At 41.3% G+C, this 23,651-nt stretch overlaps 2 protein-coding genes across 4 annotated transcripts in view; one reads left to right on the top strand and one right to left on the bottom strand.

The window, feature by feature from the left end:
• DPYSL3 (dihydropyrimidinase-like 3) overlaps positions 1-6,395 on the top strand; it is a 121,001-nt gene extending 114,606 nt beyond the window's left edge. For both annotated transcript variants that reach the window (XM_011931494.1, XM_011931495.1), the window contains exons 13-14: positions 1,493-1,655; positions 3,067-6,395. In XM_011931494.1, coding sequence (XP_011786884.1) covers positions 1,493-1,655; positions 3,067-3,155 — 252 coding nt within the window. In that variant the 3' untranslated portion in view covers positions 3,156-6,395. The remainder of the gene's footprint in view (positions 1-1,492; positions 1,656-3,066) is intronic.
• Positions 6,396-9,350: 2,955 nt separating this feature from the next.
• STK32A (serine/threonine kinase 32A) overlaps positions 9,351-23,651 on the bottom strand; it is a 148,712-nt gene continuing 134,411 nt past the window's right edge. Inside the window, exons 10-14 of one of the 2 annotated variants that reach the window (XM_011931496.1) lie at positions 23,193-23,318; positions 21,272-21,400; positions 13,705-13,769; positions 13,253-13,326; positions 12,776-12,837 (exon numbers count right to left, since the gene is read on the bottom strand). In XM_011931496.1, the coding sequence (XP_011786886.1) occupies positions 12,776-12,837; positions 13,253-13,326; positions 13,705-13,769; positions 21,272-21,400; positions 23,193-23,318 (456 nt within the window). Of the gene's footprint in view, positions 13,327-13,704; positions 13,770-21,271; positions 21,401-23,192; positions 23,319-23,651 lie in introns of both variants that reach the window. The other variant, XM_011931497.1, reaches the window with a different exon arrangement.

The raw sequence follows: 23,651 nt of genomic DNA, 5'->3' as shown, positions 1-23,651 counted from the left end.
TTCTTTGAATTTATATATAAACACATGCAGAGATATATGTGTATATGTATAGGTCTATAGATATATACACATATGTGCAAATGTGTGCATATGTATAAAAAATGGAGGTGCAGAGAAATTAAATATATATACACTATATGTATTATATTTATATATACTTAATATATAAATATAGAATAATATATATAAGTAAACATTTATATAGTTTATATTGTATTATATATTGTATTTATTGTAACAATACAATAAATATAAATAAATACAATTTAAAAATATAGAAGTGCATATAAATATATTCACATATTTATATTTATTGTATTTATTGTATTGTACTTTTTTATACACACACTATATATATACACATATATGTATATATATGTGTATGTATGTATATATATGTGTATTAACCCTACCCTAGGATTGTGGAATTTGAGCTCCACACTCCAGTTTGGGCCTAATAGAGGAGAAGGAGCCTTCCCCAGTATTGACCCTTTATTTCTATGAGTGTGATTTAGATTCTAAACCACAGAAGTGTTGATGATGTAGAGTTCTTGGTTTTGGGGAGTACAGATACAGTCATCACATCACCAGAATCATGAGCATCTGCACATTTGATGGGCTTGACTTCTGTGCCAGCACTTGAGTCACTAACAGGGAAGGAGGCTCTGACAGGACTTCTTGTGATGATCCATCCTGCATGGTCAGGCTCGTCTGGCAGCGCGTCCTTATTGCCTCCCCTCTGGCCAAAGTTAAGAAATGGGTGGAGGTTGTGTGCCGCTGCTTTGGGTGGTCTTACAGTGTTTATCTAACAGACTGTAAGCCCCTTTGCGGGAGGCACCGTGTTTCCCATGACCAAAGGCCCTAGTGCCTGGCACAAGGCCTAGCAGAGCATGTGCTGGGTGGAAGTTGCTGGCTGGCTCCACAGTCCCAGGGCAAGTTCACAGCCACAGCCAGAGGTCAGTGGGTCAGACCACAGACACTCACTTCAAGGCTTGCCCACCCTGGTGTGTGCTGAAGAGTGTGAGGGTGGAGCTCCCATGTGATCCATCCCGGCCAGGACCTGTGACCTCATGTCGTGACCTACCCTTCCGATCCCTCTGTTCCAGCTGTACTGCTGTTCTTCTATTTCATAATCATTCCTACTTCAGCTCTCTGTCCTTGCTTTTCTCTCTGCTGGCTTCACTGTCATCCACACCACTCCCCAGTATCCCCCCAGCCTCCTCCCTCGGGCAATCCCAACCCCATAGCAAGGTCCTTTGATCCTTCAGATCGAAGCTCATCTATTTAGAAGGGCCTTCACTGACCACCTCCATTGTCACTCTATCATCACATCCTCCTTTATTTATTTTATACTACTACTCCTTTCCTCAAATTATCTTTATTTGTACTAATTCCTGTCTCCTATTACACACACTGTATTCACCAATTATGCTGCCTAGAACAGGCCCTAAAAAGAATGAATGAATGGTGACATGCTGTTCTCTGGCTGCAGATGGCAGACCTGCATGCCGTCCCGAGGGGCATGTACGATGGGCCTGTGTTTGACCTGACCACCACCCCCAAAGGTGGCACCCCCGCAGGCTCTGCTCGGGGCTCTCCTACTCGGCCGAACCCACCTGTGAGGAATCTTCATCAGTCGGGATTTAGCCTGTCCGGTGAGTGGGACAGGCTTATCAAAAAATAAGAGAGCGGGGAAGGGGAAGATCAATTTCTGAGGCCAGAGGGTGTTCCTGAGAATTCAACCTGAAGGTGTTTTCCAGCCCAGCACTGGTGTCAACTTTAGGGAGGTTACTGGGGCAAGCAGGAAGGTTCCCTGAATCAACAAGGGGTCCTGGTAAGAAAGTAAGACAAGGCAGTCAGGCTGAAGACCAGGTTTAAGTGGTGACTGATTCTGCCTAGAGATCAGCCCTGGTTGGGGGCAGAGGTGGGGAGCTGATCCCCTCTAAGAATTGATAGTGATTTCTAGCATTAGCCTATGAGTGCTATACAACATAGTATGTTTTCTTTATTTGTCCAAATTAAAAGATAGCTTAAATTATTTTTATGCTCAAATTGCAGTAGCGTCTTCTAACCTAGGATTTTTATTATATTCTCCCATTCCTAGTAATTATAATAATGCTAACACTAGCTACCACTGATTGAACATCTACTATGTGTTAGCCATATGATTAGTCTTACCTATTCTTTAAGAACTCTCTCATATAATTAGAAAATAATCATTCAGTTGCTCCATAACCAGTAGTCTTAAAATGGAGAAAAATAAATGTAGATTTGCATTCCTATAATGAATAATTTAAATGTGAAGGAAGTAAGATAACAAGACAAGAAAGACATTTAAAGGTAAAATTACAGCATATGAGGAAAGGGTAAGGAACGGGAGAAACAGAAACATGGGAGAAAGAGGCAAGGGAGACGTAGTGGAAGAAAGACAAAGGAAAAGAGTTTAAAGTTTGGAGGTAGCTTTGCCAGAGGTCACATTCTGCTAGGCATAAGCAATTTTTTTCAAAGTTTTTGCCATTTTTTTCTTGTTGTTCTCTGGCTACCTTAATTCTTAAGCTTTTAGAGGCTCCTTTCTGAATAGACCCAAGCACACATTGACATTTCTTTTTGTGCTGTTGTCACAAAGACCTGACCATCACCACTTTGCCCTGTGAGATCTCGGGCAAGTGACCTAACCTTTCAGAACCTCAGTTATCTCCTCTGTAAAACAGATAAGGGTGCCTCTCTCAAACCATGGTGGTGAGGATTAAAGGAGATAATTGGTTAAACACCTAAAACATTGCCTGCCACAATGAGTGTCACGTCGTTATCATTGTTCTTCTTCTCAGTATTATTATCATGCTCTGGGTCAGATGAAATCCAGATAAGAACTTGTCTTTTCTTACCAGAGGCCATAAGAAAAGTCTAAAAGACCTGATAGACTGGAATGGAAATTTCTTGAGAGGTGAGGCCAGCAAGGCACTTCCTATCTTGCACTCTTAAAATTAACCCAGTTTCTCTCTTTCCCGCATCCCCCTACCCCCCACCCCGTTTTTCTCCCCCTTGGAAATTTATTTCCAACTGTAGGCACCCAAGTGGATGAGGGGGTTCGCTCAGCCAGCAAGCGCATCGTGGCGCCCCCAGGTGGCCGTTCTAATATCACATCTCTGAGTTAAGCAAACCTTCCTCATAGAGAGGGGCAGAAGCAAGAAGAGATTGTTTTGAAGCCAAAATGGTACACCGATGTTTAAGAAGGAAAGCGAATCCAAACGGTTGTGATCTAAAGAATCAATAAGCCTCAAGCCTTATGTTTCTCCAATGTTACGCTCGCTTGCCTAGCTTTACAAATATTGCTTTGTTTTCTGTTTCTGCATAGCCTTGATTTATTTGGCTCCCCTCCCCCCATTTACATGCATGCAATCAGACAGGCCACTAAGGTAAAAGCGTCTGCTCTATCATAGTGTTGAGAGCGTGTGTAGTGCTGCATCTTATGACAAGGGGACAGACAAGCTGGGACGTCAGGGAAATGAACAAAAGGGACGCAGATTATTTGGGGTGAGTGGGTGGTGGGAGCCCGGAACAAGGCGGAGGGTGCAGAGGGGCTGGGGTAGGGCATGTAGGAGGGAGGTGGGTGGGTCAGGTGAGCAGAAGGGGTGTTGTATGTTGTGTTGATGACGTACGTTATTTCCGTGGAAGATAGCCACTGTGGCAGCTGTCACATCACCACAGCCCCCCAGGGTCTGCCGAGAAGGCAGGCAGTCTTTGGGTTCTGTTCTTTGTCACGTCCCCTACGAGTAAATTTTGTTTCTTTGAACATTTATTAAAATGCCAAAACACAACCATTTCTTCCACCTGCTTGATTGTGCCAGTATTTGCTCAGGACTCTTTCTCAGTGTTGCTTTCAAATTCTTCTCTTTCCTGGGTTGGGAAGGCCAGGCAGGGACAGAGCAAACAACACTTCTCTTCCTCTTGCCCTCCCTGCCTCTTTGGTGCTCTTAAAAGCCAGCAGCTGAGAACATAGCACAGGCCCACATGGTGAGTGCGCCCACAGCTTAAAGATGCCTCCTTCTAAACACAGCAAGGTCACCTCTCACTCTTCTGTCTTTGCAAACAGAGAAGAGTGGCACGCTTCTGGCATCCCAAGTTAGGATTTTAGCTCAGGTGAGGCAGAATGAAGGGCCTCTCTTACAAGCAGTTTGTGTTTGGTTCTCTTGATCTGAGATCCTGGCACATCCATGATAAATAGAATTATTTTTGAAGGTTGGTTTTATTAGGTGTTCCCTAATTTTTACCGTCATGGGTCATGTCAGCTTATAGGGCAGTCAAGCGGGAATTTGGGAAAGCCAAAGTCAGTCTTGAGCAGAGCGAGCACATTCTGTGGCCCTGGTTCCACCTTTCCATTCCAAACCATCTGTTTCCCCTTCCATTAGCAGAACCTCTGGGGGAACTTTGTGTCTCCGTCCTAGAATCTCCCCCAAGTGAGTGGAAGTGACATGATGCAGCCTTCCCCATGGGGCACCTAAAAGAAATTAATGTGGGTGCTTGGATCTCCCTTGTCTGTCAGAGTTGAATATCTCTTTCCCTATCATGCCGCTTCTGAAAATTCAGTTTTGGAGCAAGTCCTGTGAGCAAGGTAAGAATCTATAGAACCAAGATGCTCGTTTTCAGAAGAAATATATTCAACCTGGGATCAGACTTCTATGCTCTGGGGAATCCAGGTGGTCGCACCTGTAACCCTGTGTACTAAGTACTTTGAAGAGAAGAGCAGGCCTCAGACACCTTTTAAGTGCTTAGGAGAGATGATTATCTCTGACTGCAGGTTTGAATAAGTTGAAGACCAGAGAAAAGTACACACTGGGCTACAAAGGAATTTGGAGATAGCCAAGGAACAGGATTTCCCCTGGCAAGCTACCTTCTATTCAAATCATGAAAAAAAGATTATTTCCCCTTAGAATAGGGAGTCTTGCTATTTTAAAGCTCACGTGGTGCTTTTCTTTTAAGGGAGATGTAGTAAAAGGGAAAATGTAGCTCTTAATTTACAATTCAAAGATGTGGGGGTCTCTCAGAGAACTCAGAATAGCAGTTTTATGTGCAGAGAGAGTTTGCCAGGTCTGAAGCGTATACCTCATTGACTAGGCTGTACTTTGGGACAGGTTGCAGTACCAGCCACAGCCACCAGATAGAGGAAAAGACACACACATAAACTCGCTTCTGAGCATTCACTTCTGCACTATCTGCTCTGCTGTTACTCAGCCCCTGAGTCCGACTCATCCCTGCACGACCTCTCTGTGCCATGAAGATAAGTCTTCCATGGCCAGATTGGTCATTCGCACTGCTCTTGGACTTCCGGAGTGAACCATTCCAGCAGAACCTTTGATTCTGCACAAGCTTTCCTTGCTGTGGGAACAACCCCCGAATGCCCTCGGGAGGAACAACATGAGCTCAGGAAGCCTCTCTTTTCTCTCTTACCAGTACTAACTCTCCAAGCATAGAAATCCCTGGGAATTGCGAGAATAACTCCCACTATTTTAAAATTTATATTCAGATTTGTTTCGTTTCATAAGACACATCAAACAGGCCTATACAAAAGGTTTAGGAAAAGAAAACGATGGTGAGTCCTGGCCCTCTTCGAATTCACTGGCACCTCATGCAAGTGTAGGAAGGCACGCTGGATCTTCTTTCTCATTCCCAAGCTGTCCTTTGCCATCTCATTCCTTGGCCTGCTCCCCAACCCTGAGGATGCCCCCACCATCCCCCCAACCTCCTCATATTGCTTCTGAACCCAGATGGCAATCCATCCCTGTTCTCTCTGAGGGCCACGGGCTTGGGTAGTGGAGAGGGTGTTTGTGAAATTGTTGAATCAGTTACCTGTAGTAGAGATATTTCTTTTACTTGTAAGTTTTCTAGAAGTGGCAGGATTGTAGTCATCCTGAAAATGGGTGTCCTTCAAAATCCCTCAGCCTTGTTCTTCATGACTATCTGTACTGAGAATGTCATGTTTCCACAAAGGGCTGACACCTGAGCCTTGATTTTCACTCATCCCTGAGAAGCCCTTTCCAGTAGGGTGGGCAATTCCCAACTTCCTTGCCACAAGCTTCCCAGGCTTTCTCCCCTGGAAAACTCCAGCTTGAGTCCCAGATACACTCATGGGCTGCCCTGGGCAGCCAGCATTCATTGTAAGTTCCCTCTTTGAAAACTGGTGTGTGGGTGTTCAGTTCTGTGTCTGGTGGGTATGGACAGACAGTAATCTCCCGTGATCTGTGCTAGCTGTGAAGCAGCTCTGGAACTTGAAGAGCTGTTTGGTTTGAACCGTGAACAAAACTGTGTTTTGAGTTTAGCTGAGATTAAAGAAAAAAAAATTCATCAAGTGACTGTTAATGTAAACCTGGTTATTAAAATAACTATGAAATTACCAACATTGTTCTCCAGGCTTCTTCTTTGTGTGATGTGCATTTTCACCTATAATATTAAAATTGCACAGTAGAACCAAAAGGGTTAGTAAGAGGGGCAGGCAGATCTGGTGATAACAGAGTCATCTGGAGAAAACTTGGGGGCTTCTATTTTTGAAATTGAGTTGTTAGTTTTGGCCACCCAGCTTGATGGCCATTTTGAAACTTTGGAGAATGAGTAATTTTTTTTTCTGTGGATCATCAAATTTAGTATTATATGCCATTTGGGATAAATCTAGCTGAGTCCAGAACACAGCCCTAAAGCTTTTTGTTTGGGGGTTTTGTTTTTTGGTCTTTCCCCTAATGCCTTGCTATTTGATTGTTTTGCAAGCATTTTCTACTTCTTTTTATTGGCCTAGACTTGAAAAACTCAAACTATGCCCAAACCAAAGTATATTTTTTAGCAAACGGATCCCAAGAAGTCAAATCAGTGTACGGAAGCATTAATTGCTATATCTACTCTTCTTAGAGCTTTCAGGTGCATATCAGCAACTTGAAGACTCTGAGAAATCCTGTGATAAAGAATCTTTCAAAACTTTGCCCAATTCAGGGTTCTCAAGCTTTTGACCAAACCCATACCATCTTTTAGCATCCCACCAAACCTATTATACTACACCCTTTTGAGGGAAACACTGCTGAATCCAGTTCTAATTTGTTGTGCAGATCATATTTTCATTGCAAAAGTTAAACTAGTTTACTGGGGGGAAATTGGAAAGTGGAATTTTAAAGTCTGGTGCAACTGTAAAGTTCAGTCAGGCAGACTCAAGTGTAGTTGGGTCTAAGTGCTAGACCCTGACATCAGAGCCTTGGTTCTTCCCACTTCGGCCCTGTGTGCCTTCAGTAAATGCTTCCTTCTTAGGAAAGCTCTTTTTTTTTTTCTTTCTTTTTTCTTTTTTTTTTTAATTTGAGACAAGTGTCTGTTGCCCAGGCTGGAGTGCTGGAGTGCAGTGGCGCCATCTCAGCTCACTACAACCTCCACTTCCTGGGTTCAAGCAATTCTCCTGCCTCAGCCTAACTGGGACTACAGGCGCGCGCCACCACAACTCAGCTAATTCTTTTTCTTTTCAGTAGAGACAGGGTTTCACCATGTTGGCCAAGCTGGTCTTGACTCCTGACCTCAAGTAATCCACCTGCCTTGGCCTCTGAAAGTGCTGGGATTACAGGCATGAGCCACCACACCTGACCAGGAAAGCTCTTTTTATGTGGGACAGAGTTGGTTGTCAGCATCTCCAGATTTTTATTTCACCTGCTTAGTAACCTCAAAAGAGGGAGAGAGTCCCTCAATAGTTCCAGCTAAAAAGACTCATTCAGTCTGGCTTGGAGCATGTCTCACCATCGACCTAGTCACTGTGGCCAGAAGAGCACATGGGACTAATTGGCCATACTGGATAACATAACTAGCCCCTGAGCCACCTGAACCACGTGGACTGCCAATAACTCCACAAAGAAAATCAATTTGTGTTAACTGAAGAGGGGTGGATGCAAGGAAGGTAAAAAGAGCCGTGGCCGTGGCACCATTCGCAAGCTTGCAGGGCATGAATGTTTTGCCTGGTGATGTGAAGGTTGGGACAGGTGGGGAGGAGATGGGATACCAGGGGATGACCATTTCTGATTAATTGCTTTTATATATGATGAACCCCTGTTGGTTTGATAGAACAATACCCTTGATAAAGGAGCATAGAGTGATTATACCTTTTAACACAGAAGCTCAGAATCCCAATCAAAAGCTACTCTAAGTGCATAAAGAATTATTTCACAGTTGAAATTCAAGTTTTGATGTTTAATAAGCTTTGGTTGATAGCCCCTTTTTACGGCTCTAACTCAGGATTGGTGAAGCACTTCTCCCTGCTCATGACCAAGGCAGCAGCTGAGCTCTGTTTAGGATTTGAGTGAGTTTAAAGGCAATAGTCAGCACTTAATAAACTCAGGATGCAGGATTCTGAAAGGCATGAAGTGGTTTTCTTCTTAAATGGTGAAGGATACACATTGACTTTCACATCTCTTCCTTCAGGGTGGAGCTATTCAGTGGCTGAGTCACGTTGACCAGGTGGGGAATGAGAATACTGAGTAAGAGACTAACAAGGGCCCTCTGGTTCCAAACAACTTTCTGGAATCAGCTCTTCTACCACCAACCCATCACGAAGGAGATCCCAACCATGAGCAGGAGATGGGGGATAAAAAGGCCAAAGTAACCTGCGAAAATGAGATCACATGCTTAAGGCTGGTACTCTTCAGAATCTGAGGAGTTCTAGATCCTGCCCTTTGCTCAGATGGCTGCTAGGCACACAGCAGGACAATTAACATGACCTGGACAATAGGGTACTTCCGCATGCAGAACTTCGGAGGCCACAAAACTTAACAGCCTACTATTTCAGGACAAGCCCAGGGAGCCAGCAGCTTGCTGGCTGCCCACCCACTGTGGGTCTGAGAGGTGGTGACAGTTCCCTTTGTTCTCCCCTAAGGCAGAGGTTGCCTTTTGCTGCAAGAGTTCAGAGCTGCCCATTAACTTCCCGTCCCAGGTTATGGACCTTAGAACTTCCGCCTGCTGCTTTGGTATATGGAATGGGGCCTGGATGTTGAGGGGTAGGAAGGCAGAGTGCTAAAGAAAGAGTGCATAGGCTGCCCATGGACTTAGGGGCATAGTGAAAGGCAGAGACTGGAATTCTGGGCTATGTTCCCTGAGATGTGACTACTAGAGAGGTCAGGATTTTTAGTTTGTATGCATGTGGGTCAGGTAAGCTATACTGCATTCCATAGTTGCAGAACATCATCTCTGTTACAGAATATTATTTCTGGTAAGGGACATTTCTCACAATAGGAAATAGACATAAGAACGGGTTACTTTGGGCACCCCCAATGCTATCTCTCCAGAAAACAATTACACACGTACACTCACACAGCTGGCAAAGAAGGGTCAGTGGCTCATTGTTTACAGAAGACATTTTAATACACATAGGCACATTTGTATTATATATGCTGCAGCTCAACAGAAGCGCTTGTTTCCCATTCGAGGGCCGCCAGATCAGCTGCCTGTTCACAACAGCACAGAAAAGTGAAGTTAAGAATTTCAATATCAGTGTTTAATATCAGTCAGACACACAGAATTTGTAATAAACAGGAATCACAGACAGGTAGCAGGAAACAGGATTTTGTGTGGACAATACAAGGACAACTGGGTACTGAAACAAGCTTGCAATGCTTTTCGTGCCTTTTCATTCAGCTTTTGAAGAGCTAAAGCCTCAGCATTACCGCATCAGCCACAAGCAGCAACACTGGTCCCTGCTAGCTACAGTAATACTTTTTCTTCCTACGTATTCATCCATCCAATCTACAAAAGCTATGATAATAGAATGTCTAGTGGTTTCTGATTAAAACTTTCCTATCAGAAGAAGCCTAGCCACTGATTAATTAGGTTACCGTAATTAATTTAGCAATGCTCTGTGCTGGTTGCTGTTCATTCCTGCCCTAGCAATGACCTCAGGCAAAACCAGTGCCACCATGGCAGTGGGTTAGCCATTAGTAGAGGACTTCCTGGAATTAGGGTTGTGGCATAAGTTGCCGGGCTTGACTGCCCTACCCATGTACTAGAGGTCACTGAGGGTGCACTGGAGGTGGGCTCTGTCACAGTGCACGAGCCTTATAGCTGGGATGCTCCTGGACATCAAAACCTGCTCAGACTTTTCAGATGCTCCATACTGGCAAGGGAAGCTGCTGGGAGAAAAATATTTAAGAGTACCAGGCCAAAGGATTTAATAGTCATCTTGTTTTCTAAAAACCACAGCTCTGAACCTCAGTTGTCACGACTCTGGAAGAGACATATTCCACCTAGTGGGATATTAACGTTTAGCCCAAGTTATAGAATAAAACCAAAGGATCTGATGTCAACAACTAGCAATGACCATAAAGATTTAGGAAAAGTTTAAATTTTGGAAAAGGTTTTTGTTCTTATGTTTAAAATGCACAGTGGTAGGAGGTGATTACAATCAGTTGTTCTGCACTGTCAGATACCATGGTTTTGCTTTCAAACTTGAAATACACTGTGTGTCATTCACCTGGCTAGCACTAGAAATCCCTGTTACTCTCTGAGCCTGTGCTCTGTCATCTGTGCATCCATGGCTCCTAAAAGCCCACAGAGGTGCTTCAGTCACAGAAGTAGCTCACTGGAAATAAAACTAGGGATTCAGCCTACAGAGATTGTATTGAGTTCCCATCCCATCATAAATGTATACATGTGAAATAGTACTATGGCTTAACTCTCATCACAGTGGAGATCCTAATGGTTCCACGGCTCTTTGGTAAGTGTAAGTGCAGAAAAATTTCCCAAAGCCTCTTCTTGGGAAGGATGCAAACAAGGTCACAGTGAGAGGAGGAACCTGGTTACTTAGGGAGGTGAGTCCACAGCACATCAAGGCTTGAAGCAAAACAAATGAAGGAAAAAGTAAACATGCAAGTAGTCCCTGACACTCGTGGGGTTACCAGACTGCAGCAGCATCTGGTCACTTTCTTATTCTTGCTCTTTCCAGCACTTTCTCCTCTCTGAAATCAAGTCAGGGCAATTGCTTCAAGTTTACAGTGTTTGGAGAAAAACAGAATAGCATAGACAAATGATGTGGGAACTGTAGGGAAAAGGAATCAAACAACAAAAGAACTGGTTTTTAATTATGTAACAAAAATATGGTTGCTCTTAGAGAAGCACTATTTCACAGCTCTGCACGAAACTCTGGACCTGTTAGCTCAGTGAGGAGGAAACTGTGAATGCCAAGCTAAAGTTTAGCTCTGGCTTTCTACACATACTTGGTTGCCCTAATGTAACCTCCTTAAGGAAAAGCCTTGCATAAAAGGCAGCCATCTCTGTTTCTTCAGTCCATTTCCACTTGCCTGGCTTCCCAAATGGGCATCACTCAGGTCTTCCCAGTTGCCAGCTTACTGCCATCTTGGTGAGACACATGGTCTCCATAAGTAAGGACAGGTTTAGGTACTCTGAGTAGCCAAGAGGTGAAAACAATCCCCCACCAAGCCTGTTCACTTCTTGGCAGTACCCAGAGGCATATGGGTTGCCAAAAAGAGTTCTTCTGCAAAGATCTGTATATCTGTACAGTGGAGTTACACCATATGCACGTCTCACTTAGGTGAATTAAACTTTGTGGCAAATCAATAAATAAAATATAAAGAAAAGGAGTGAGATGTTAATGATATTTTAAATAAGTAGGCAATTCTGCCTGACATTCTTGTAGTAAGCACAAGTGAGAAAGGAGACATGATACCACTGTTGCCTTAGTCTCCATGAACTTGCCTCCCTTGGATGTGTGAGAATTCCACTGTTCTAAGAGTAATTCTAAGGCCAGGTGTGGTGGCTCACACCTGTAATCCCAGCAGTTTGGGAGGCCATGGTGGGCGGATCATTTGAGGCCAGGAGTTTGAAACCAACCTAGCTAGCATAGCAAAACCCTGTCTCTACTAAAAATACAAAAAATTAGCTACACATGGTGGCACACACATGCAATCCCAGCTACTCAGGAGGCTGAGACACAAGAATCCCTTGAACCCAGGAGGCAGAGGTTGTAGTGAGCAGAGATCATGCCACTGCACTCCAGCCTGGGTGACAGAGCGTGACTCTGCCTGAAAAGAAAAAAAAAAGAGTAAGTCTAGTCTATAAAGACAAGTGTAATTTGTTCAACATTTTAACTCATCTGATATTAGCCAAAATGAGACCAAAAATAAAAATAACTAAATCAAAACAAAACAAAAGCAATGACTTGTTTCATTAGTGAAGTGTGACACTGTATTGGGCTTCACTGAGAAAAGATACTTCCCATATGTTATGGGTAATTTAAGGGGTTTTTCAATGGTAAATTTTACTATCTTCTAAATTCACTTTTAACTTAGACAATAAACCCTGTATAAGATGCAACTTTGCTGAAATGCAAGGTGGACATACTTTTTAGTGTGACGACATTGTTTTCTGATCCTCTCCAGATACAGGTCTCTGCTAATCTTCAGAGGAAAGTTAACCCTCAAGGAACATGCTTCTTGGAAGGAGAGTGGTGTGCTAATATTTAGCAATTCTCTTGTTAGGAGGGAAAAAACTAGCATTTACCAGTTTCCATGGTGTAAATGCTCCCATTATTACCAATCTCAAGTCACCTCCTTCACATTGTTGAAGAGGGAGCTGGGAAGTGGTGTGCATGGCAGGCTTATGCTGGCTAAGATAAGCGGATCTAATGCTGATTCTAGCACATCACTGGAAGGCCCTCATCCATCTCTGTTACTTTTAATCTGATTTCATTCATGCCTCCCTGATAGAATTCCTTATCCTTATCCAAGTAGTCTGGGGAATTCTGACCACTTTATGAAACTTTCGAGGTCTGAAAAGTCTCACTGAGTCCTGTGTCCATCTGTCCATTTGTCACTGTGTAATAAGAAGGAGTGGAAAAATAAATCTATATTCACATATTAATTTCAAAATAAAAATAAAGGCTGTTTAGAATAACAATTACAGCACTAAAAAGGCAGGGTATGGCTCATCTAATATAACCCTCTCATTTTAGATAAATAAAGTAAAGCACAGAAAGTTGGCTAAGTGCTAACTTGCTCTAGATCACACAGCTGATTGATGTGAAACGACATCCCAGGAGCTTAGGCCCAGGAACCTTCACTGTGTCGTGCTGCCTTTTTTGAAAGATATTCATTCACATTTTCTAAGTCAGGACATGTGGAGTGGCAAGAACTACTGTCAGCTTTTCTTGACGTATGTAATTAGAAGTTTCTGGCATGAGATTGTCCCAAGAAGAAGACACGAGGCCTTTACATGTTGTTATTCTGACCATCCTCATTTTGTGGGTCTTTGGTTTGTTCCAAGGTTAGATTTGGTTGTCTTTTGTTAAAGTCTCTTTTTACTCTTAAAAGAAAAAAAAAAGATGTTTTATTCTTTGAAAAAGAAAATGAAAGGTTTAAGCTTTTGAAATAACATTAAGCCCAATAATTTATAAATAAGCATGAGCCAAGAAAATCTTTTGAAAGCCTTTGATTTTTAAGTGTTCAAATCCTAATTCCTCATCCCTTCTCATAAACAAAAACTTGATGGTAAGTTAATTTATCAATTAAAAAATTTTGATACCTTACAAAAAAGGTTTCTACATTTTCTACAATAGATTGCATCATTTTCCCAATTAGAAAATAATTTTTAAAATGTTAAAAATATATTTTCTCTGCAAGTAAAGTCTGGCTGAAACATGCCATCATTTCCGGGGCTGTTGTTCTCCCAGGAGTTACTTACTTTTCTCTGTTGAAAATTATGAACTCCTTCTGGACAGAGTCAAGGTGCTCTTGAAAAAGATATGTCTTCCAGGTGAATGCAGAAAAAAAAGAAAATAGAGGTATAGTTAGCAGACAAATGAGGATCTTCGAACAGCCAATAACCTGTTGATAGTCTATTCAATGAATAGCCCCAAATTGAGAAGTAAGTAGTATCTTCAAAATGGATGCTATGTGAAGATTCCAGGAAGATGGCAAAACAGGAAGCACCAGGAATCTGTCTCCCCTCCTAGACAGCGATTGCACTGGCAGAATCTGTCTAATGTCACTATTTTAGAACTCTGGAGTCTATTGAAAACTTGCAACTTTCAGGGAAGGCTTGGGTGGCAAAGTACAGTTAATTATGACCAACTTAAGCTCTTAGCACAGCAGCAGCTACCCATCCCTCATCCTCCAGTCCAATGGGAGGGAGCTGAGCACACACATGTTCTGGAGCAGTTTGCACACAGCCTGTGGGAGCCAGGGTGGAAAACAAGAACCATATTCTCTAAATACTGAGGATCCATGCTCCCATCACTGCTGCTTCTGATCACAGAGGTGCAAACAAAATGCTTGATGGCCATTGTTGTTGCACCTCCCCCACACTGTTGCAAGCCACTCTCCCTCACGCTGAAGTGACTTCCATGAGAATTAAAAGGCCAGCACCTTTTCCTCCCTTCATTTTTCTCCTTTCTTCCTTTTGGGAGCCACGCATGAAAGGCTGGGACATTCAAAAACAATTGCATCTGTAGGGAAAATCAGAAAGTGACCTCACATGCCCAGGGAAAGGTGCAGGCTCAGAAAAGACCTAAGAAGGTCTTACCTTTACACCTCAGCTAATCTTTGGCATGAAGACAGCTTACAACAATAATAAAAAATAAAAATAAAAACAATAACAAAAAACAGCAAACCCTGGGGATAGGGGAAATCTGATTTTCCTAGATTTATCACATTATTAGATTCAAGTGTCCAATACAAAAAATAACAAGCCATGCCAGGAAATAGAGAAGTATGGCTCATTCACAGTAAAAAATCATAAATCAAAAAAGCTATCCCTTAAAGAGAACTAATAGCAGATCTACTAGATGAAGACTTCAAAATGACTATCTTAAAGATGCTCAAAGAACTAAAGGAAGATATAGAGAAAATCAAGAAAATGATGTGCAAACAAAACTAAAATATTAATACAAATATAGAAAACCTAAAAAGAAACTAAAAGGAATTCTTGAGCTGAAAAGTGCAACAACTAAAATTTAAAAATTTGCTACAGGGTTTCAAAGGCAAAATTGAGCAGGCAAAGGAAAGAATCAACATCAAACTTGAAGACAGGACAGTGGAAATTACTGGGTCTGAGGAATGGAAAAAATAAAGATTGAAGAATAACAAACAGAGCCTACAGCAAGCTTGTCCAACCCACAGCCCATGGGCCACATGTGCCTCAGGATGGCTTTGAAAGTGGCTCAACACAAATTCATAAACTTTCTTAAAACATTAAGAGATTTTTTGGGGGGTGATTTTTCTTTAGCTCATCAGTTATCATTAGTGTTAGTGTATTTTATGTGTGGCCTAAGACAATTCCTCTTCTTCCAATGTGGCCCAGGGAAGCCAAAAGATTGGACATCCCTGGCCTACAGAATGTATGGAACACCATCAAGCAAACCAGTGTATGTACCGTGAAAGTCCCAGAAGGAGAAGAGAGAGAAAAACGAAAACAGAAAATTTAAAGAAATCATAGCTGAAAGGCATGAGCCCCCAAATCCAAAAATGTGCAGTGCATCCCAAGTAAGATGAATTAAAAAAGACCCATATTGAGACAAAACATAATCAAACTTTCCTTTTTTTTTTTTTTGAGACAGACTTTTGCTCTGTTGCCCAGACTGGAGTGAAGTGGCACGATCTTAGCTCACTGCAACCTCCTCCTCTTGGGTTCAAGAGATTCTCTTGCCTCAGCCACCCAAGTAGCTGGGATTACAAGTATGCACCATCATACCCAGCTAATTTTTGTGTTTTTAGTATAAACAGGGTTTCATCATGTTGGCCAGGCTGATCTTGAACTCCTGACCTCAAGTGATCTGCCTGCCTCAGCCTTCCAAAGTGCTGGGATTACAGGTGTGAGCCAATATAATCCCAGCCAATATAATCCAACTTTTTAAAACCAAAGACAAGGAGAGAATCTTGAAAGCAGCAAGAGAGAAGCAACTTGTCACAAACATCATAAGATGATGGGCAGACTTCTCGTCAGAAGCTTTGGAGGCCAGAAGGCAGTGGGCTGATATATTCAAAGTGCTAAAAGAAAAAAACCTATCAACCAAGGATCCTATATCTGGCAGAACTGTTCTTAAAAAGTGAGAGAGAAACTAAGATGTTTCCAGATAAAAGTGGAGGGAGGTTATTACCACTAGAACTTCCCTGTAAGAAATGCTCAAGGGAGCCCTGCAAGGTGAAATGAAAGGACACGAGACAGTAACTTGAAACTATACAGAGAAATAAAGCTCTCAGTAAGTCTAAATACATTAGACAATTACAGAAGCCAAGATTATTGTAACAATAGTTTGTAAATTCTTTTTGTTTTCTACATAAGATACTAATATATATTCAAAAAACAACAATTAATCTAAAAGCTAGTATTATTGTAAATTTGGCTTGGAGGTTCTACCTGGATTTTGTGAATAGCCTAAAAACATCTCTCCATACTTAATCCTGATAGAATGTTCCCCTCAACAATGATACTGGAGTTGATTAAATATCCTTCTCTTCTAGTTAGCAGAGCCTTCTTTATTTGTGACTTTCTTGCAGACATGCAACGCATTTGCTTTGACACTGCACTGTGCAGCTTTCAACATCTATTGATGACTTTTTCATCAAAATGAGAAAATTTAGCCTCAAAAAAAGATGATTACCAAACCCAGGACAGAATTAGAACTGGATCAATTGTTTTAGAAGTCTGCAACAAAATACTTCCAAATTTCTTCTGATGAAAACTATTCTTCTTTTAAAAAAAATTCAGTCATTTATTTTTTTTTTAACCTAGGAATTAGAATATGCTAAGTTCTCCAGTACTGGAGAGTTTTCTTTCAGAGTGCTTATTTAGCTGACAGGAGAGGAACAATACAAAGCACAGAAGAGGGATGGGGAACAAGACAAAGGAGAAGACACAGCTCTGTTGTATTTCACTCTTATTTACAAACGGATGCATTTGTAATCCTGAGGGTTTGCAGTATCGGTCACAGGGGATAGGCAGCTACAGGATAAACATAACCTGATAAAAGCTCTTTGGAACGACACTTTTACCCCAAGATTTTAGAAAAAATAATTTTTAGCATTAAAAATCAAGGTTATAATCAAGTGAAATGCAAAAATCCACATGAACTTCTTTTCCCCTGTACTATGTAACTATTTTGTTTAAACAAAGATATGAAATACACACTTGCAGATGACCTTCTAGTGTGATACTTCAGACCCCATTACTCTTAAAGCATTCATGTTCAACGTGTCCTCTGCTTTAGGTGGAGAAGTTTAAGAAGTGTAGCCAAATGGATACGTCAACAGGAGTAGCCGTAAAAAGAATATGAAATGAGGGGGAAGAAAAAAGAATGGAGGGACTAATGGGTCTTACATGACTCAGAAGAGAAATGTTCACCAAAAATCTTAGAACTCACCTATCAAGGATGAGTGGCACAAACAGTGATTAAACTATCATAGCTGGACATAGCATCCAAAATATTGGAAGGGTTAAGAGCAGGTGGAAATCTCAGGAGGAGAACGAGGACTTAGGGAATTTGCCTCAACAGTCAGATAGACTGGGTGGCATAGCAGTCTGTTGATTCTATATTTTAAAGATGTTGAGCAGAGCAAGATAAAGTGGAGGATATTCTAGGGGGAAAAAACAACAAAGGCATCTGACATGAGCATTAAAGGAGCCAAGGAAAAGAAAGGCTAGGAGTTAGGAAGTGCAGTGGAAAGTAAAGCATCACAACAGCTAACATTCTGTGGAGCACTTTACATGCACTAATTTACTCAGAACGAACCTATGAAGTCGGCACACATACCAACTCCATCTAAAATTAGGAAACTGAGACAAGGGAAAAATGCAAAACTTTAGTTATGTTCCTCTAGTTTATCACATCCTAGATTCTGTAACAGTGTATGTCAACCTTGGCTGCACACATAGAATCACCTGAAGTAATTTTTTAAAATACTGAGACCCAGGATATAAAATGAATGTGCAAGGATTGCTAGCATTCTTATACACCAACAACAGGCAAGCAGAGAAACAAATCATGAATGAACTCCCATTCACAATTGCTACAAAAACTGTAAAACACCTAGGAATATAGCTAACAAGGGAAACGAAGGACCTCTTCAAGGAGAACTACAAACCACTGCTCAAGGAAATCAGAGAGGACACAATGAAATGGAAAAACATTCCAGGTTCCCAGGTCATTCTGTGAAGAATGCCAATGGTCATTTAATGCTCACCTACCTCTGCTCAGTCTAGAGGAACTACATCAAATGTTGCCTCCTCTGGAAAGCCTATCCTAACCCTTCACTCAGGTCCAGTAAGCAACTCCCAGAGCACTTTGTGCATCTAACCATAGCATTAACCACCTAGTCAGAAACATTTCCTAACATAGCAGGAACTTTACAGTCATTTGAATAAGTGAATGAAGGAAGGAACAAACATGTTAACAATATAATAAGATAAGATTGACCCTCATGTTTTAAAAGCCTTAATGTAAAAGAGTGACGATAGAGTGAAGAATCAGAAAAATAGTTCATAATCTTTCTGATTCTTCTTGGAAGAAAGACTGTTCTTTGTTTGGAAACAAAATACATTTTATTTTTGAACCTGGGGGACAAGATTAGAAGAATCTAGAGAAAAATGCTGATGTAAGCAGTTCCAAGCCCCATCTCTTAACAGAAATATCAAAAAAACAAGCAGATACTGTTAAAACCTACTTTGTCTAAACTCCAGAAAGCAAAGGTTTACTGGAACCAAGTGAACACTAAATTGAGAAAAGAAAAACAACTTAAAAATACTCCTGGTATTAAATCTCAGTCAAAACATTAGCTGAGCACAGTTAAAGTCACAGAGATTTCAGTGATGACACAACAAAGAAGACGATCTCTACAAACATTGTTTGGAGAAGTTGCTAAAAAATGGATAACAACAGCCTTCAACAATCAAAAAATAGCAAACCATGAAGAAAGGAGGAAGCTGATTTCCAGAGTTACCGCATTACAGTATTTAAATGTCACGTTTTCAACAGCAACAGAAAAAAATCACAAGATACACAAAGAAACAGGAAAGTATTGCCATTCAAAGACTTAACATAAGTGGATAGAAATTGTCCCGAGGAAGCCAAAACATTGAGCTTTCTAGAGTGAGATTTTAAAACAATTTTCTTGAATATGCTCAGAGTTAAAGGAAGCCATCGAAGGAAACCACAAAACAGGTCTCAAAAACTTTAAAAAGACTGAAATCAATGGAATGAAGGTAGGAATCAGTAACAGAAAGAAAACTGGAAAATTCACAAAAATGTGGAAATTAAACAACAAACTCTTAAAAAATGAGTCAGAAAAAGAGATCACATGAGAAATCAGAATATACTTAGAGATGAATTAAAAACAAAACACAACATCCCAAAACTTATGGGATGGGTGAACACAGTGCTCAGAAGGAACTTTATAGCTATAAATACCAATATTAAAAAAGAAGAAACGTCTTAAGTCAAAAGCCTAACTGAACACTGTGTTAGTATGTTAAGGATTTTTGCATCTATATTCATAAGAGATATCAGTTTGTAATTATCACTTTTTGTGATGTCTTTGTCCAGTTTGGTATCAGGGTAATGCTAGCTTCGTAGAATGAGTAAGGGAGAAACAATTTGCAATTCACATATCTGATAAGGGTCCAATATCCAGAATATGTAAAAAACATCCTGTAATTCAACAACAGAAATGACAAGGTACATTTAAGTTATAAAGAACGAGAGGAAGCCAGCTATACGAAGATGCAAGGGAAGAGCATTCTAGCAACAGGGAAGAGCAAGGGCAAAGGCCCCAAAGAAGAACAAAAGGGTCAATGCTTGAGAGTGAGACACTTGCAGGGCCTGTGAGGTTGGAGGGTTATAAGTGAGGGTCAGAGTGGGATAGTACAAGGACATGGCAGGAAAGATGGGCAGATCATGTTGAGCATGGTAGGTATGGTCGAAAGTTATTCCCAAATTGCTCAGTTATTTCTAAAACTTTAAAAACTTGTAATAAAAAGGATCTCTTGGTTTTTATTACATGTTAGGTCTTGTTATCAGACAGGCCTGTATCCACCTTGAGCCGAGTTCTGCTAGGTCAGGAGAAGGAGCAAGTCTGGAGAATTGGGTTGGTTATGACATGATCATGAAGAATGGACCATTGGGAAGAAGACAGTTTAGAGACAAGCAACATGCAAGATGGGTTAGCAGCACAGCTAACCATTCCTTGGAGGGTCCTAGAAAACATTTCCTGAAGGGAATCTGACGAGAGGCCAGTTCTGTGATCAAACAGGACCGAGACGTGAACGTTTGATGAATTAATTGTCCATTGAAATATATAGTGGCCCCTGACAACTAGAGAAATTAAGGAGATGGAGGATACTTATTTGTTTGCAGAGCCATCTTTACCACAAGACTATACAATCTTTGAGAAAAGGGACAGCATCGAGGACAGAAATTAGATCTCCATCATTTCTCACTCCACTGTTTAGCACAGGATCTGGCAGATCATAGGTACTCAATAAAAGTAGCCTAAATGAGAGAGAGAGGGATAGATGGAGGAATGGATGAATGGTCGTGGGGATAGATAGATGACCTTTAGAGGAAAAGTGAATGTTTATTACTTCCTCATTCTTGTAATTCGTAGAGCCATATGTGAGTATAAAATCCCACTAAGTGTTTGCAAGTCACTGCACTGAAATCTGAGCTCTGACTATGACAGAGAATAATATACTTAGTTACAAAATTAATTTAACTCAGCCTGAAATCCAGCAATAGGGCTCCACCATGTTAGAATTCCATTGTGCCTGTGAACAGACACTCTTCTGTGAGGCTTGATATCATCAAATTCTGCTTGTGGCAAAGAACAGACATCATTTCTAGGGTTGGCTGCTTCCAGAAACTCCTCAAAGCAGGAATGAGGTCCAAAACAACCATGTGTGTACTTTGAAACCTGTCCCTTTACCATAGTTTTATGACTCATCCCCTGACCTAAGCTTGGCCAATGACAGTTCCTCTCCTAGGAAATTTGTAAATTTTGAATTGAGAACTGGAAGAGAGCAATAACTGAGTCAAGTTCATGGCAGAGCTCTAGAGGGAAAGCCTACAAGTAAAACATTGCTGCTAGGATCCTCAGAGCAGCTCTGGTCTGCCCTTTTAGAAGCCTGGCTAATCTACTTCTCCTATTTCACTAAGCAGCAAAAGTAGTGTGCTGAAATGACCTCCCAGTAGAAGCTCTGGAAGATATTGCAGCCATCATGGGGAAACCCATGACCCTGAGTTTGGTGGGGACCTGCTTACCTGAGAAGAATCGCATTTCCTCATATCCTTCTCCTTCTTTGCCAGACGCTTTTTTTTCTTGTGAAGAGGTTTGGACTCCAAAATCATTTCCTCGAGTTCAAAGGTAGGATCACAGTTCAGCCTGCCTTTCTGCAAGGAAGACAATTGGCTCAATCCTCAGATTACTGTATCATTCTGGAAAACACACCAGACCTAATACGGAAAATAACACTTAGTCTTAACGGAGCAGTCCATGAATAATATGCTGGGATTCCCACTCTAAGTTTTACGTTATTTATTGCCAGCATCGTTTTTCATATTCTTCGTTTATTTTTCTAAACTCTCAATTAGACTTCAGTGAGTAAAAACAAAAGCCAACTTACAATTACTTTTCTAAAGTGGAAGCTTTTGAGTTACGTTCCCCAAAGTGCGTTCTAATAATCATGTAGCTCAGAATCACCCAAGTTGCTTGCTCAGCTTCCCAGTTCTCCAACCAGACTTCCCAAATCAGGATTTCAGAATGTGAGGTCCAAGAACCTACACTTTAATAAGCTCCCCAGATGATTCCAATTCACACTAAAGTCAGAGAAGCATAACGCAGAACTTCTTTTGAGCCAGCGTTGATGGCTAATTGCAAGGACGCACACATAGAAGGAGGGGGAAGCAAGAGTAGGGGGTGCCTAGACCTTCATTGTGTCATATGTCAATTATGGTACAAGTTGCCCCTGCTGGACCCTGCAAAGCAGAGACGTAGGAATTCAGACCTACCCTCCTGTTGCTCCATAAGGTACAATTCTACTACACTGCTTTCTCCTTTCTCTCTCTTTGCACTTTCTCCTTACCCTCTCATTGGAGCATGCCTCCTGCTATGTGTACATGAAGGATCACACTCTCACATTCCCACAGCAAATGCCTCACTTGGTTTAAGAATAATTTTTTTTTTTTTTTGAGACAGGGTCTCACTCTGTTACCCAGGCTAGAGTGCAGTGGCATGATCACTGCTCATGTAGCCTCAAACTCCTGGGCTTAAGCAATCTTTCTACCTCAGCCTCCTACTAGGTAGCTGAGACTACACCCAAGTATCACCATGCCTGGCTAATGTTTTTTTTCTTTTTCTATAGAGACACAGTCTTGCCATGTTGCCACGGCTGATCTTGAACCCCGATCCTCCTTCCTTGGCCTCCTAAAGTGCTGAGATTGCAGGTCTGAGCTGCCATGAACAGCCAAAACAGAAAACTGAGTTGGTTCTACAGGCCCCTTTAGAAGCCTCTTATTCTGCCCAATATACCTACAATTGAACATATAATTTCAGTTCTAGGCAGAGAGAAGGAGCTAGAGGCCTCACTTGGGACCTTTGGCCTAAGCTTCTGGACTTTGGCTCTTACCAGCATAATGCAGTAGACCACAGAACTCCATTGGTTTGGGTATCCATCCAATGGGAATTACGTGTCTTTGGTTATCAGTCCTTACAAATAAAAATCCCTGAGATAGAACAAACAAAGGAGGAGGGGCAAATGGTAAAATAAATTTCTCACCTCACCTCCAATAATTTACAATTCTTTGACTCAGATCTCTAGGGACACAAACTTCTGCATCTTTAGAATCAAAGAAAACTTTAAAAAAATCAGCAGATTCATGAGAATGACTATTTGGAGAACTAGGACTTCCTTTCAATAAAAACATACCATAAAAAGTGGTTAAAAGCTAGAACTTCAGTGGCAAATATACCTGGCTTAGAATCCCAGCTTGACTCCTTGGTAGCTTTGTGACCTTTGGTGACAAACTTACCCTGCGTATGTCTCAATTCTCTCATCTGTAAAATGGGAATTGGGGCTCTCTTACAACACCGGTGTGATTATCTAATGAGACAATGTGTAGATCTGGCACACAGGGTAATGTGCACTGAATGGGGGCTCTTATGGGTTTGTTAGGATTGACTCACATTAGGAATGAAACCTGGAATGAGCCTCTTCTGAAAAACTGCATCCCAGTTTATATCATTCATGTATGGGAAGTTCTGGACATCAGACAACTGAGAAAATCGTTCGTCTGGATTAGGTTCAAGTAGCTGCCAATAAAATACAAACGTCAAGGCCATAAGAAAGGATAGGAGGACAAAAAAATCACACAAATTCTCTCTAAATGTTTTCAAGTGCAGGACTGAAGGAAAAAAGACAGTGTCCCCCATCCCTAATCCCATAAACAATTTAGAAAATACACATTATTAGAATGAACAGTATGTAGGATTCTGCAACGTGATGAGTAAAAACGGCTTGTCCTACTAAGTCAAATGTATCTTTGATTCTTGACTCCTCTACTTACGAAGGGCAAATTTGCTCTCTAAATCTTAGTTTACCCATGTGTTAAAAAAAAAAAAGCAGGGGTAATAATCTATTTCATA

This window comes from Colobus angolensis, unplaced genomic scaffold (genome assembly GCF_000951035.1).
Source record: "Colobus angolensis palliatus isolate OR3802 unplaced genomic scaffold, Cang.pa_1.0 Scaffold90, whole genome shotgun sequence".
Lineage (NCBI taxonomy): Eukaryota > Metazoa > Chordata > Mammalia > Primates > Cercopithecidae > Colobus > Colobus angolensis.
The sequence above is the reverse complement of the archived record's forward strand: the minus strand, read 5'-3'. Positions and strand labels throughout refer to the sequence as shown.